The sequence below is a fragment of the Phascolarctos cinereus genome, unplaced genomic scaffold (assembly GCF_003287225.1).
Source record: "Phascolarctos cinereus isolate Bilbo 61053 unplaced genomic scaffold, phaCin_HiC Scaffold_2;HRSCAF=192, whole genome shotgun sequence".
NCBI lineage: Eukaryota > Metazoa > Chordata > Mammalia > Diprotodontia > Phascolarctidae > Phascolarctos > Phascolarctos cinereus.
Window position 1 is genome coordinate 263,173,294 of NW_027555625.1, and position 16,304 is coordinate 263,189,597.

At 38.1% G+C, this 16,304-nt stretch overlaps 1 protein-coding gene across 4 annotated transcripts in view; it reads left to right on the top strand.

Moving 5' to 3' along the window:
• The window catches only part of AK8 (adenylate kinase 8), a 156,722-nt gene that overhangs the window by 56,427 nt on the left and 83,991 nt on the right, over positions 1-16,304 (top strand). For 2 of the 4 annotated variants that reach the window (XM_020973469.2, XM_020973468.2), the window contains 4 exons: positions 6,593-6,674; positions 6,787-6,858; positions 8,422-8,622; positions 13,233-13,364. In XM_020973469.2, the coding sequence (XP_020829128.1) occupies positions 6,593-6,674; positions 6,787-6,858; positions 8,422-8,622; positions 13,233-13,364 (487 nt within the window). Of the gene's footprint in view, positions 1-928; positions 1,068-6,592; positions 6,675-6,786; positions 6,859-8,421; positions 8,623-13,232; positions 13,365-16,304 lie in introns of those variants that run through there. The other 2 variants (XM_020973470.2, XM_020973472.2) reach the window with 2 other exon arrangements.

Consider the following 16,304-nt stretch of genomic DNA (forward strand, 5'->3'; position numbering starts at 1 on the left):
AGAGTTGAAATAATCTGCTTAATTTAGTCCCCCAAAACTGATCCTGTTTGAACTAATTGACTATTAGATTAAAGCAGCATACCATGTATGTTGTGTAGGTGTAGGTGCTTTGAGTATAATATAAATAAATATGTGAATGTATATAGCATATATATACAATATATGTATGTATACCCATATGTTATACACACATGTATATATACCCATATATTATACACACACATGTGTGTATACCCATATATTATACGCACGCATGTGTGTATACCCATATATTATACGCACGCATGTGTGTATACCCATATATTATACGCACGCATGTATATATACATGCACAAATATTTAAAAACAACAACTCAGCGGTGACAGAGCTAGAAGAGGGGTATTTGAGACCAACTAGTCCGATCACTTCACCGTATGGATTAGGAGAGACCAAGAGGCCTAGAGAAAGCAAGTAACTTGTTCCAAGTCACACAGCAAGTTAGTGGCAGATCTAGAACCAAAATTCAGATCCCTTCACTTCTAGGTCAGTAGTTCTTCTGCATTACATTGCTTCTAAAAAAAAGTTGTGGGGTTTTTTTTAGGGGAAGGAGGTTGTAAAAGCAAAGGGAAAAAAAAGGGACAGTAGGAGTTTCCCAGATCAATTTAATGAGCTCCTTGATGTGCTTAGAGGGCATGAGCCTTTGGGGTACCTGATGAGCACCTCTCCTTGGCAGTTGTGGACATGCCCATTGGCACTTTGTTGAGAGGACAGGACACGAGCTCCTTATTCATCTACAGTGACTCAGGCATCTCCCAAGGTGACTAGTAGCTGGCTAGGCCTCTTGAGAAGATGGACCCTTGTCGGTCTGGCTTATATAATGTTGGCTTATGTAAATGAGTGACAGATGGCTATTGGCCCTTTTTCCTTATACCTGTTTTCAGAGTAGGGGAGAGATGGGGCAGGAGGAGGGAAATTCTTCTCTTTCTATCTTCTAGGAGCGGAGGCTTTATGATTCTTGGAGGAGTAACTGCGTAAAGTACCCACTGAAGAGTGTGGGGTTCTTCAGAATATCGCTGTTGCAGCAATGGTAATCCAAGTTCAGTTCCTTTTAAAGGGAAAAACTCTGATGTACTTCTTTGCGTGCTTTAAGTACCTAATGGTTTTTTTTTCTTTGTTATCCCTTGGTTGGTTCCTGTGAATCCTTTGCATATTCTGTGTTTTCTGTGGTGTGAAATAAAGTATGTCCTTTACTCATATGCCTTTGCTACCCTGAATGCTTGGATGGGAGCCAGTACTCTCATTGATTGGCCAACAACAGGTCCCAGCCTTAGCCTCACATGGTCATAGTTTGAGCTCTGATGACTCAGAGTGAATATAAATAGCAATTGTTTCTGCTTTGGCCAGAAACCCTGAGGGTCTTCCCCTCCCAGATTGTTTTTTTTTCTTTTTTTTTCCCTTTTTTTTTTCCTAGATAAAAGAGGCCATTCTCTGCCTCTTTTCTTGCCTAGCTTCTGTCACTGAATGGGCATTGCCTCACTCAAACTGAAACCTGTTAAAAGACCTTAGTTTAAAAAGGTCAAGGTCTTCCATGCATCAATCTCCAGTCATCCTGATCTGTATCTTGCCATTGGACCCAGATGATTTGGGAGGAAGAAGTGAGGCTGGTGACTTTGCACAGCCCTCCCTCATTTAAATCCAATTTACTTGTAAGTTGTGACATCACCTTCTTTATGTCATGGTCCTCTTCGAGAATGAAGGATAAACATATGGAGCCAGTAATGATCTCTCTTACTCACGTTTGTGGAAACCTGAACTTGGGATATTGTTTGGAGATTTTCCCAGAGTAAAATCTGGATTGGAGGAAATAGACATAAGAGAATATGACCCTTTGGAAGGGGCCAGTTCATAATCCAATGTGAATCTAGTCATGGACAGCCTTGGAAGAAGAACTACACTTTGACGTCATGGACTTCATTTGACTGCAAAATCTTATGGATTGTCTACCTCTATAACATCTCTTGCATCTACCTACTTTTCTCTTCTCTCATGGCTACCACTCTATTTCATGCCCTTGCCTATGTTACTGAAATTCTTAATTGGACTTTTGGCTCTCTCCTCTCCAATCCCCTCTCCTATACAGCTACCAATATTCTTAAAGCCCAGATCTGATGAAGTCACCCACTTCTCAAGAATCTTCAGGAGATTTCTAGTGTTTCTTTAATAACATGCAAACTCCTGAGCTTAGCCCTTAAAGTTTTCAGAATTTGGATCCACTCTTTCTTTCTTTTTTTTAAATAATATTTTATTTTTTGCCAATTACATGTAAAGACAATTTTTAACATTCATTAAAAATTTTTTTTGAGTTCCAAATTTTCTCCCTCCTTCCTTCAACCTCCCCCTACCTGAGACAGTAAGCAATTTGATATAGGTTATACACATGCAATCATGCAAAACAAATTGCCCTATTAGTCATGTTGTGAAAGAAGACACACTCTAAAAGAGGAAAAAAAACCCACCAAAAAAAAAAAAAGAAAAAATAGGAATCTTCAATCTACATTCAAACTCCACGGATGTGGGTAGCATTTTTCATCACGTGTTCAGCCTGTCTTTCAAGAGAGACTTGTTATTCCTCAATTTTTCCCACTTCACATCCTACTTGGCTTACTTGCTGTTTCCTGGACTCGACATTCCATCTGTTGTCTCTGTGCCCCTGCGTCAGGCTTGCTTTTCACCACATCTGGAAAGTGCTCATTCCTCACCTCCACCTCTTAGAATCCCTAGCTTTCTCCTTGGCTCAGCTCATGTGCCACCAGCCATGGGAAGCCTTTCCTCTTCCTCCTTAGTTCTCTCTCCTTCCTCAAATTATTTTGTTCTTAGTCATCTGTTTACTTATGCACGTCTTCTAGTGTAAGGTAAACTCCTATAAAACTGAGGCTGTTTTTCTTTTTCTTTTAAGCTGTATTGTATTTTTATTTATTTTGTTATAAACATTTCCTAATTACATTTAAAATGTTTTTGATCTATGTTTCTGTTTCCTACACCATCATAGTTATCCTAATTATCCCCCCCCCTTTGCCCCAAGAGCCAACCCTATATGACAAATAGTATTTTTTAGAGAGGAAAAAACAATCAGCACAACAATTTTTTGTTTTTGTCTTTGTATCACCTCATGCGGTGTCTTGCATCCTGTAGGTGCTTAATAAATGTTTGTTAAATTAAATTGGGTTGAATTGTTCTGTATTAACTGCTGTGCTGTCAGTGGTTTGGGAGCTTTCCAATTAGCTAATAGAGGCTAAATCCCAGCAGCAGTTTACCCTTGCTTAGACCTAAACCCAGGTCAGAAACTTGTACAGCTCAGACTGGGGGCCGGTAATCAGACTTTGCCTTGAATCAGATCACTCTCAGAGCACTGAAAGCTTGCAGGTCCCCAGACTGTCCCTGAGGTATTGGAATAACACAAGACTAAATACCCCAAGAAAGTAGCAACAGGGCCAGCCTCGACCTTCCCTTCAGGAGTACACAGAGACTAGCCCAAACTAACAACAAGGCCCTGGAAGAACAGGCAAACAAACTGAAAACTCTCTACCATAATGAGCTATTATGGTGACAGGGACACTCCAGACACAAATGCAAAAGAGAATGACTCCAAAACATCTGCAAGCATTGCTTCAGAGAGAAAACACAGCTTGGGCACAAAACTAATTAGAATTCTTGGAAAAGACGAAGTGAGACTTTTTTTTAAAAGCTAAAAAAAAATTTAATAAATGAAATGAGAACGTTTGAGGGAAAAAAATGGGAAAAGAAATGAGAATTAAGGAAGGAAGAAATGGAAAAGGAAATTAAATGTTTGGCACAAGAGGTATAAAATTTTATTCAAGCAATAAACTGTTTAAAAATTAGAATGGACTGAGTAGAAGCCAATGACTTCATGAAGCAACAACAAGAAATATTAAAACAAAGTCTTTTAAAGCACTAAAAAAAAAAGGAAAATCAAAGACACCTCCAGAAAAAGAATGGATGTGGAAAACAGATTGAGGAGAAAAGAATTTAAGAATCATTATATTATGAATGTCATCATTAAAAAAAAAAGCCTAGATAGCCTATTTCAAGAAACCTGAAAAGAAAATTACCTAGAACTCTGAAAACTAGAGGACAAAAGGGAACTAGAACAAATCCACTGGTTACCTCCTGAAAGAAACCCCAAAGGGAAACATCATAGCCCCAGGAACATTACAGCCAAAATCCAGAGCTCCCAGGTCAAAGAGAAATTACTGCAAGCAGCCAGGAAGAAAGAATTGAAGTACTAAGTAAGGAGCCACAGTTGGGATCACACTCGATTTAGCAGCCATCATGGTAAAGGAATAGAGAACTTGGAGTTGCGCTATTACAGAAAGCAAAGGGTATGAGTTTACAAGCTGAGAATAATTTACCCAGCAAAACTCAGTATAATGCAACTGGGGGCGGGAAGGGGAGGTGGGGAATGGATCTTTAATGAAACAGAGAACTTCCAATGATCCCTAGGGAGCAGCTAAGTGACTTAGTGGATAGAGTACTGTGTGTTTGCAATCAGGAAGATTCCTCTCACTGAGTTCAAATCCAGCCTTAGACACTTACTGGCTTTGTGACCCTGGACAAGTCACTTTAACCCTGTTTGCCCAGTTTCCTCATCTGTAAAATGATCTGGAAGGAAGGAAATGGCAAACCACTCTAATATCTTTGCCAAGAAAACCAAGGGTCACAAAGAGTCGGTCAGTACTGAACAACAACAACAAAGGGTTCCTAATGAAAAGAACAAAGACTTAGAGAAACTTTGAAGTTCAAACTCAGGAATGAGGAGCAACATTGAAAGATAAACATGAATGAAGAATGATAAAAGACTAAACAAGGACAAACTACATTCAAATATGGGAAGATAATATGCGTGTACCCTATGAGCAATATCGTCGTTCAGGTCGTAGAGGGAATTCAATTAGGCTGGGCCTGGGAGTGGTTCTGTTATGTCTTGACGAACTTAGAGCAGGATGGAGAGAGAGGGGAAGAGGGATACATTGAGAGTTGGTGGGGGTGGAGGTGGGGGTGGGGGGCAGGAGGGAAAGGAAAGTTATGGAAAATTGTCTCACAAAATGGGGTACATAAATAGACATTTTTTACAAGCAAAGAGGAGGAGGTGGAGGAGAGCACTTAACGCTTGAGCCCCACTCTCATCTGAACTGGTCAAAAGAAGGAAGAATACACATGCATGCATGCATGCGCATGTACACACACACATACACACACAACTGAGAACAGAAACATGTTTCATTTAACAGGGAAATAAGAGGGAAAGGGGAGAAGAGAAGAGTAGGAATTGGATGGTGGATTAAGGGAGAGATTAGTCCTTAGCAAAACTAACTCTAAGGAAGTGCAAAAATATTGATATCTTTTTTTGAAGTGGTGAAAAATGGGGAATCTAAGGGGTTGCCCATAAATTGAGGAATAGATGGACCAGTCATGGTATATGGATGTGACAGAATACCATAGAGCTGAAGTCTTATCAGTGTAATGACTAATCAGAATTCTAGAAGACTAATAATGAAACATGTTAGATAGAAAGGTGAAAGACTCAGAATGCAGAACGAGACAAATATTTTTTAGGACATGGCCAATGTAGACGTTTGTTTTGATTGACTATACATAGGTGTAATGGCCTTTGTTTTTCTTGTGTTTTCAGTGGGGTTAATCTTGGCTGATTAAAAAAACAGCAGATATCAATGCAGTAGTATTCAGATGATCTATCTCTTATTCCTCATTCTTGGTGCATGACTGATCCACATGTCTTACGTGTTCTCAGAACCAGTGGGTTTTTTTTTTAATGATACTTATGCACAAATCATTGTTGGCAGCAGGTTGTAATCTATATATACCCATCATGTACTTTTCCATTGCTATTGAAATACATTTCTGAATAGTGAGAACAACTTGGCAGGGAGTAGCTTGAAATGGAAAGTAATTCATGATGACAAGTTAAGAATAGTTATTTAATTCCAGAATGAAGATAATTTCATGCGAAAAGCCTATAATTCTATTGTTAGATGTCCGTGGTTCCTTTTTGCACATATTTGGTCATCTTCACATGGCCAAAGGAAATCAGAAGGCTGTCAACAATCCCGGGAATATAAAGAGTAGCAACAATAGCTCAAGTCGAATTTAAAGTTAAGAAAGTACTTTGAGAAAGAAAAGGTATTTTTGTAAAGTTAGCAGGGGGTTGATCAGGGGACCCTTTATCAAGTTCCCTTAATTCAATTGATGAAATTATACACTAGAAAGGGAAGATCACCAACCTATGGGGACCACTGATAAACCTAGGCTATAGTTTAGGGGGGGAAAAGGTAAAAAAGAAAAGAACAGTGAAAAGAGAGTAGAAAAGGGAGAAAAGATGTCTCTACAGAAGAGAGAATGAGGAAAGAATGAGGGGCATAAGTAATGGTAGAAGCAGGGGTAGGGGTTGAGGGGAATGTCTTGGTATTCTATCTGGGCCTTAGGGTTTTGTTCATTCCCATATGACTTTTCAGGTTTAATTAAAGATGGAGATTGTCCTTTTCAGAAACTGCCTTTCCTGATTTTTCTAACTAGGGCTGGATTTTGGATGGCATTCCTGAAACTCGAGAACAGGCATTGATGATACAGACATGTGGAATCTCTCCCAGGCATGTCAGTAAGTAGCATTTGGTCTCAGCCTCACATGACATCCACATTTCTCCAATACAGAAACAAAATAGAAAGTCATATGTTTAACCTATTTTTCTTTTTTTTCCTTCTCTTTCTAGTTGTGCTGAGTGCTCCAGACACCGTCCTGATTGAGAGAAATTTGGGCAAACGGATTGATCCTTACAATGGAGGTAATGTTACTGTGAGCTCCTTGTGAATGGAGACTGTCTTTTGCCTCTTTTTGTATCCCCAGCACAATGTAGATGCTTCATCATTATTTATTGACTGACTAACTGACCAACTTACTTCTACAGATGAGTCGTCTCTAATACAGAGTTTAAAAAAATAGTATGGTGGATGCTAATCATACCAAGATGGTAGAATCAGTCTTAAGGAAACCATAGCCGTGTTATGGTAACCTTTCTTTCCTTTGTCCTGGTTCTGTTCTTAGATTCATAAATCCATAGACTCATTAAATGTGAGACACAAGTCTAATTCAGCACTTCCCAAACTTACTTGACAATTCAATTAAACAAATATTTATTAAGCACCTACTGTGTGTGGTTTTTGGTACTGGCTACCAAATTCTGAGAGGTGAAGATGAGGAAGTACATTGGGAAACAGCTTGAGCACAGACTTGGGAGATAGAATATTGAATTTAGGGGAGGAACTAGTAGTCCAGATTGGCCTTAGAAAATTTCTGGGTTTGAGACAAATTCCCATTAAAGCGTGAAGTCCTTGAGAACAGTCTTGCTTTTCTATTTGTGTCTCTGGGTCTTAGCATAGCCTGGGGGCATATTGTAAACACTTAAATGCTTCATTCCTTCCTTCCTTCCTTCAGGATTAGGTCTACATCAGGTCTAGGACCTCATCCATCCTTCCACTCCAACATTTTGACTTTATGTTATGGAGCAGAAAGATGAGGACTTCCTTTTCATTTGGCCTCAGGACCATATTATTAGCAAGAAACTCATGGTAGCTGCATAAACAGCTGGTGGCACTTCGGGGAATATATCAGTGATGTGAGATTGTGATTTCAGGGGTGTGGTTTTATGTCTGTGGGCTATTGTTGAACAGTCAACTGCACATCTACCTTAGTGAATGGAGCAAGGGAATACATGAAGATGCCTCTTCCATCTTTTGAGGAAGGGAACCTTCTAGGGACCAAGAGAAATAGCTTCTTCTTTCCTTCTACCTGGACAGCCAATGTCTAAGAGAAGTGGGGAACAGTGGCATAGATGATCCAAAGTGGTAAATAACTCACAAAATCATTTATATTTGGCTTGGGAATATATTACAACAGTTAATTTTGTTTTGTATCACTTTCTTAATTAAGTTTTGCTTAACAATGAATGTCTGTACTAGTCTTCGTTCAGGAGTCGAGTTGGCTTCTGGCTATCTTTCAGATAGGGCTGTGTTTTCTTCAGTTGTAGTCTGTGATTGTTCACCCCTTCCAAATATACTGAGGCACAAATAAGTTGAATTCTTGCTTCATCTTTCCCAATAGAAGACCTGGGGACTGAAGTAAGAACTTGTGCACTCAGTCCCATATTTATTGAATGAATAAATGTTGGATCATAACCCAACAATATAAATGAAAGATTTCTAAGCTTTATGTTAGCATAAATTTAGGTCCAATATAGAAAGTGTGGACAGATGGTGTATATATATGGTCTTCAATGGTCAGAGCTTTGGTGATTTGGAGCAGTGGTCTTTGTTCTAATAGATCACCCCACCCCCTTTTTTTTCCTTAGAGGTTTATCACACAACTTTTGACTGGCCCTCGGATACTGAAGTACAGAGCCGGCTGAAGGTACCATTGGGCATCTCGGAGGAGGAAACTGCCAAGAGACTAATGGAATATCACAAGAACATTAATAGGATTCTCCCTTCTTATCCTAAAATTTTGAAGGTTATCAGTTCTGATCAGCCGTGTGTGGATGTCTTCTACCAAGGTAAATAGAAACTCATAGCATCATTTGAAATATTCCAGAGCTGTTCAAGATGACCACCAAAATATAGTAACATCTTATTTATCCGGTGTCTTTATAACAATAACTTCTGAGGCTATTGTGTGTATTATATATCTTAGCTCCTTGAAAGCAGGGACTGTTTTTTGCCTCTTTTTGTATTTCTGGTACTTAGCATAGTCCCTGGCAATAGTAATTGCTTAATAAATGTTGATTGATTGATTGATTGAAGAGAAGACAGCCAAACTGGCAACAGCAAGAAATGTTGAACTATGTTATATAAGATTAGTTCCAAATGGATACATGACTTGGATGTAGAAGGTCGCATCATTAATAAATAGGAAGAACAAAGAAGAAATTTCCTTTCAAATATATGGATAAGGGAAGAATTCATGACCAAATAAGGGAACAAGGAGGAAAAATAAACAATTTTGATTATATAAAATTTAAATTTTTGCATGAACAAAACTGATTAGATAAAATTAGAAGGGAAATGAATTAGCAGGGCGGGGAAATCTTTGCAGTAGGTTTTTCTGACACGGGTTTTAATTCCGAGATATATGAGGAATTGATTCCAATGTAAGAATAAGTATCATTTCCCAATTGATAAATGGCCAAAAGTTATGAACAAGCAGTTTTCAGAGGAAGAAATCCAAATTAACAACATATTTAAAAAAAATGTTCCACATCACTAAGAGAGATGCAAATAACAGCAATTGTGAAGTTTCACCTCCCACTCATCAAACTGATAAAAATGACAAAAGAGGAAAATGACAAATGTTGGAGAGGCTTCAGGAAAAAAAAAAGATGTAGTTGGGCACTGTTTGTGGCTGTGAATCAATTCAGCCATCTTGGAAAGCAATTTGTAACTATACCCGGCCCCCTCCCGAAACCTTTTGACCAGATAACATTCTGAGGCCCATTCGCTAAAGACAATAAAGAAATAGGAAAAGGATTAACCTGTCCCAAAATACTTATAGCAGCCATTTTTATAGTGGCAAATTACTGGAAAGTAACAGGGTATCTACAAGTTGGGGAATGGCTGAACAAATATGATACATGAGTGTAACAATACTATTGTACTATAAGGATTGATGGAAGGGATAGTTTTGGGGAGACCTAGGAAGACATATATAAAGTGGTACGGAGTGAAGTGAACAGAACTACGAGAACAATTTATACAATAACAATAATATAAAAAGGAACAAATTTGAAACACTTAAGAACTTTGATCAATGCAAAGACTAACTATAATTCCAGAAGCCCAAAGATGATGTCTGTCACTCACCTCCTGGCAGGGAGATGCAAAATGACACGTACATTTTTGGACATGACTAATTCGGGAATTCATTTTGCTTGAATTATGCGTATTGTTACATAAGTTTCATTTTTCATTTTCTTTCTTTTTGCTCCCCAATTGTTTACTAAAAAAAATTTTTAAAAAGAAATGATAATGAGGGAGTGAATAGACTAGGAAAAAAACTATAAAAAATGGACTCAACCTCTCTAAAAAGTTTGGGGTTATTTAATTTGGGGGCAAGAAGCTTTGTACACTTCAATAGGCCCCTGAACACATCACTATGACTCTTCTATAGTTCAATAATTGCTGTCATTAATGATTTTCCTGAGTCATAAAGAAAAAGGAAAATTATGTTCAGCAATCCTGTTTATTAAAAAAAAGAGTGTAATGTGTTTCAGAAATATTACCATCTCAAAGGTTTAGCATCTTATAATAGTTTTTTTTCCTGTGCTTAAAGGCTCAACTTTCAGTTATCTAGAAAATTCACCAGTTTCCTAAAGGTGCTGGATGCCTGAGGAATGTCTGCCTGTAATCTGTCAACACCGGCAGAGCAATGCAGAAAACTGAGGCAATTATCTGAATAAACTTCTTGAAGAAAAGGAGATTTAGGTTTTGAGGGGTTAAATTATCCAGGTCAGACCCATAGCAATCACCCTGGGTCCTATTAGATAGGACCCAGGCAGAGTCTTGCCAGCCATCCTCAGGGCATTTAATTGAAGAAGAGCTAGTGTATGAAGGAGTGTGATGAGTAAGCTGGCTTTGCTTTGATGAGTTTTTCTGAAACTTGATTTTACTTGAGTGATACCTGAGGTACAATCTCATATTTTGAAACTGAAGAAGAAAAAAAAAACAACTAGCAGCTGAAAGTCCAGAGAATACTACACTTTAAAAAATCCCAGTCTTGTGATCACTTAAATTTTCTAGTTATTTTGCATCTCAAAAGGATCTTTAATAACAAGCACTGTACTTCTAAGATAAACAACCAAGAAGTTTATATTATGCCACGATTCTGAATTTATACATTAATTACTTCCAAATTACTTAATTAAATTTAAAAGTTCATATGATTGTTCATAAAGAATTCATGCTTGGAATTGTAAATAAAAATGTGTCTGAATATTAATTATTATTAATTAATAATGTAGAGAGATAAATTGAAAATTGGAATAAAAAAATAATCTCTAGTTTGTTTTCCCCTCTCCTCTCTGCAGTGTATCAACCAGCCAGATATTTTTAAAAGAATAATTAGATATTGAGACTGTCTGGGGGATCATTATTTCTAATTAACTTAGTTATTTACTGTAAATTAGGCACCATTTGTAAGCAGGCTGCTTTGCCTGTAGCGTGTATGCTTTTAGACATTTTGGATTGTGAAAAGGATTGAGGATAAAGAATCTTACTTGGCAAGCTTTCTCCAGCTTTTTCTTGTTTGGGAAGTGGATGCAGACAATATGTTACAGTGAAAAAGAGTATTTTTAGTTCTACCCCCATCTCTGACATTTACTAGCCATGTGACCTGGGGGGTGGACAATTCACAGAATGTCTCTGGGCCTCATCAATAAGGTGACTGGTAAATAGGAATGTGTATGTATAGCTTGTATCAGATTGTGCGCTGTCTTGGAGAGGGAGGTTGGGGAGGGAGGGGGAGAAAAATTTAAAACTCAAAAGCTTATGGAAGTGATTGCTCATAAATCAAAATAAATTAATAAAAAAAAAATAAGGTGACTAAGGTAGACTTAAGGCTCAGATTCCTTCCAATACTGCCATTCTATGATCTAAGGTTTTCCATTGAGCTTTAATGGCTTCACGTTCTAACATTCTGTGGACTAGGCTATTCTATTCTAGCATTCTTTATTCTCAGAACTCTTCTGGATTCACTGTTCTGAGTTTTAACAATCTTTGGTCTAAAGTCTCTTCCAGCTCTAATATTTTATATTCTAACATTCTTTACTCTGTGATGACTTTCAACTTTAACGTTCTGGGTTCTCAGTTTCAGTCTGAATCCCCATCTGGGTTCTATGGATCTGTGAAGATTGTTGACTATAAAATTCCCACAATTTCAACACTAGGTAACAGTTCTTCCCCTTTTGAAGTGTCCTATTTCCTGAAATCAGGGGCATCTGCATCTCTTCTTATGTTCCTTCATCGGGCAGAATCTAGAAACTCTGTTTAGAAGGGTCATGGAAATAAGAAAGTATTCTGGGACCAAAGGCTTACATACAGATTTGCAATCTAATTGTCTTTACAATTGCAAATTGCCTGCAAAGCCAGAGTCCCCGTTCCCTCAGAAGTCCTGGTTAAGGAGAAGGGGATCTGGTTTCAACAGGGGGTCCTGCAACCTTGTAAAATACCTGCTGTTAGATCTCCAGAGTGTCTGCCTTTTCATTGGACTGATGAGCCTGTCTCACTTCCCCAAGCTTTCGTCCCTCTGGTTTCAGGTGGTCTCACTTGTTTTCTCTCATGACTTCCTGGCCCCTGAAGCACACTGCTGTGATAGTCACCTCATTTCCAGGAGTATCTCACCTCCGAGTTTCCATTTCTCTTTGTTCATCAGATGCCATGCACACCCTAGTCAGTCCTGTGGAGCTAAACCCCACCGTCTCCCTGACCTATTTGATCATCATTTCTTTGGGGACCTGCAACCAAGTTTGTGTCACTGGAGTGCAGCTGCACGGATTATTCTTCACAAATCCTGCCGTCCTTTAGAAGTTCCCAGGAGATAGGCCCTCGGACTAATAAATTTATTAGAACCCTCCATCTAATACCAGGCATGATCAGTAGAAATCAAAAGCAGATTCTGACAAGGGAGAACAGAATCAGTCTGGGGGCTTCACGCCACCCCTCTTTTTCATGCAAATAATAATAATAGGAATAAAGCATGAAGAAGTCCACAATCCTGTTTGATTTTTGAGAAATCATAGTGCAATGCCATTCATGTACAGCCCGCATACCAATAACAAGTAGTCTGAACATGTGGGAAAGAATGGAAGCCACTGTATGTTGTAGAGATTGCTGGGCAGTGCTCAGGTGCTTCTGCGGCTTCTCCTGAAATTAATTACTCCCCTCCTTGCCCCTCTGCCTTTGCTATGTCTTTCCATGGAGGGCAGAGTCCCTGAAATATAATTATTTTCCCCTGCTGCTCTGATGGCTACTCAGCAGAGATACAGAGTTTCCATGGTGTTAGAAAAGAAGGGAATAATTGTTCCCATTAAGATAGCAAAGCCAAGGTGTGGTAAGATGGTTTTCTTTTTATTTGGGACCTTGAATCTATTATCCCTATATTCTTTCTCTTTAGCTCTAACCTATGTCCAAAGCCAGCACCGGTCGAATGCTCCTTTTACTCCAAAGATTTTGCTTTGTGGACCCACGGGCAGTGGGAAAAGTCTACAGGCAGCTCTCCTTGCTCAGAAATATGGCATTATCAATGGTAAGTTTCCAGTAAATATGTTCCAACCCCTTTCCAACTTTTTTTTTGGGGGAGGGGAGATCGTTTATCTTTTTTCTTTCCTGCCCAAATGCTCACAAAATTTTTGTTAGTCCATCACTGCAGAATAAGTTTTCTCCCTAAAAAATGTCACTATAAAAATCAATCAGATAAAACCATATATACAAGTCCAAACCAGTTAGAACATTTTCCTAGTCGTCATTTTCATACACCTTTAGAGTGGTAGTTTTTCATGTGTTAACACCAGAGACGCTCTCATGCTTTGAGTTCTCCATTGAAACCATGGGCCTTGCATAATGTGGGCTCTCTTTTTTTTTATTTATTTATTTTCTGGTGTCATGCAACAACCCCATCCCAGGGTCGTGTTTACAGGCCAAGAATTTTCGAACTGGATGGAGACTTTTTCCTGTATGCCATTTCAATAAATATTTCACCAGGAGGAGAGAAAATATTGAAATGAGCTCTCCCGGCCTTTCACAGGGTGGTCCCAGGTGGCATTAGATGCCAGCATGTGTTAAAAAGCATAAAGGATTTGAAAGTCAGAGGAAATAGCACTAGACAAGGCAGCGCAGTTGGTGAGAGTTAAAGGCCCTGCCTCAAACTCTTTGCAACCCTGAAGTAACCTCCATTTTATTTTTAAAGGTAAAATGTAGTTACACAACCTGTGTCCCCTACCCCACTTTCAACTCTTGGAAGTTTCTAGTGGATCTTCCCTTTGATAAAGGCATTAAAAAACTCAATTTCTTTCACTTTACACACAAAAGTTACTCAGAATAACCAGGTTTAGTGTCTCTGGGTTACATGTATGAAATGAATGGCTGCTCAGTTATCTATTATATTGACCAAAAGAGATACACAGTCTGGCCAAAATTTTTACTTTTCTTTCCCACAGTAATGGGTTTTTGGTTTTTGTAAGCCAAATTTGTCTACATAGTATGTCCTCTGTTTAATTTTGTTGATAGAATCAGCCTTTTAAGTCTTTTTATAACTAAAATCCTAGTTGCAATTAATAAAATGTATTGGCATTTTGTCACAAATAAAAAGCAAATGCAGAGTCATCCTTGCTTTGAAGATATTTTTGTTGTTTGTATTTATTATTACATCTGCACAAGTGCAGTTATTATAGCAAACACATTAAAGAATTAAGATCTGATAAACAAAGCACAAACAAATTGTGCTAGGTTTTAAAAAATGAGTAGATTAATGAAATGTTAGTTTATCCTTAGATAATTATCACTGTGCTCTATTTTTATCTTGTGCAATATATTTCTTTCAGTAATGTTTTTATTTGAATTCTTTTCCCATAAACTAATTGCACAGAAATGAACTTAGCTGGTGAGATTTTTCTAAGAAAGAAGCTGAAGGTGACCCATCATAATTTTTCCTTTTCATGCCATCATTTCTTGATTATATGTTAGAATAGAAATCTTTTTGTTATCTTGGACAACTGAGGATTTGCATCTATAATTTTATAATCTACAGAGATGTCCTTGATCAATTTAAGACAACATAAGTAAGTTCAGTTCAGCTAGCTAAGATTTGGGCAGGTAGCTAACACATTTACAGAATTTCTCTGCTGAGATACAGAGTTGCTATAGCAAGCTAAAAGGATTTTTTCTGTGTCTTAAGGGGCAAAAGCTTTGTCTTTTGTGCCAGCCTTTGCTTTGTCTCCATATACACACTTATTAACTACCAAACCACACTTTTCATCATTTCCTTAAAAAGTAAGGAAATCAACAAGACCAAACTCTGCCAGTCAGTCTAGACATATTGAGTGACTACTGTCTATAGAACCTCATATCAGGCTCCAGAAATGGGGAGATGGAGTAGATAAAGCTTGAAAGTCTTCTGTAGACACTGCTTCTAATATTTGAACAGTTAATATTTATTATTGTATGGGTTGTTGTTTTGGGGTCATTTCAGTCATGTCAGACTCTTCATGACCCCATTTGGGGTTTTCTTGGCAAAGATACTGGAGTGGTTTGCCATTTCTTTTTCCAGCTCATTTTACAGATGAGGAAACTGAGGTAAACAGGGTTAAGTGACTTGCCTAGGGTCACACAGATATATAGACTTTTATAGCTGGAAGGGACTTTAAAGATCATCTATTTCAACTTTCCCACTTGAAAGACTGGGAAGCTGACTTATGAAGCTTACCCAACTTCATGACCCTTAGTGATGGAGCTCAGGTCTCTGAACCCCTAACTTGATACTCATCCAACTATATCACACAGCCTTCTTTTATGAAATCCTACGGCCAATAACAATAATAACAATAACAAAGTTACTTGACCTCTCTTTTCTTCATTACAAATATCATTTTATTTTTTCCCTCCAAACTTCCAGAATCTTTATGATGAAATATGATGCTGAAGCGTCCTTTTTATTACTGTTACAGTAAGTTAGTTGTAATGCGATTGCTTTGGACAGAATTGTTATCAGTACATACTCATGATGAACAAAATAATGGGTAACTAATTCTGTTGGTAAAGAAATCCTCAATTTTTGCATGTAATTTCATTAGTACTATCTGCTTCAGGCTCAGGTTGAAAAAGGCATGAGTGGCAAAGGTAAGAAGAAGGTTTGGCTTACGCATATAACAACTGATGTGAAAATTGAGTTGCGTGGCTTAATAACCAAATGACCTTTGTTATTAATAGGAAGCACTGCTTCTAAAGATGGTATCATGCCTTTAAATGTTAACAAACAGTGTAAACATGACCACATTCGCCATATTTTGAAAATGACTCACCAGGGACCACCCTGACGTAGAAGTGATTTGCCGATAGAAAAGGTCATCCCTATGACCAACAGTTGATGGATCCTGGCTCTTATGCACTTAACAGTTCCTACGTAATAGCATCATTAACACAATTTGGGACCCATCATTCAAAATTGTGCTTACTCATTTCCTGGATGTTG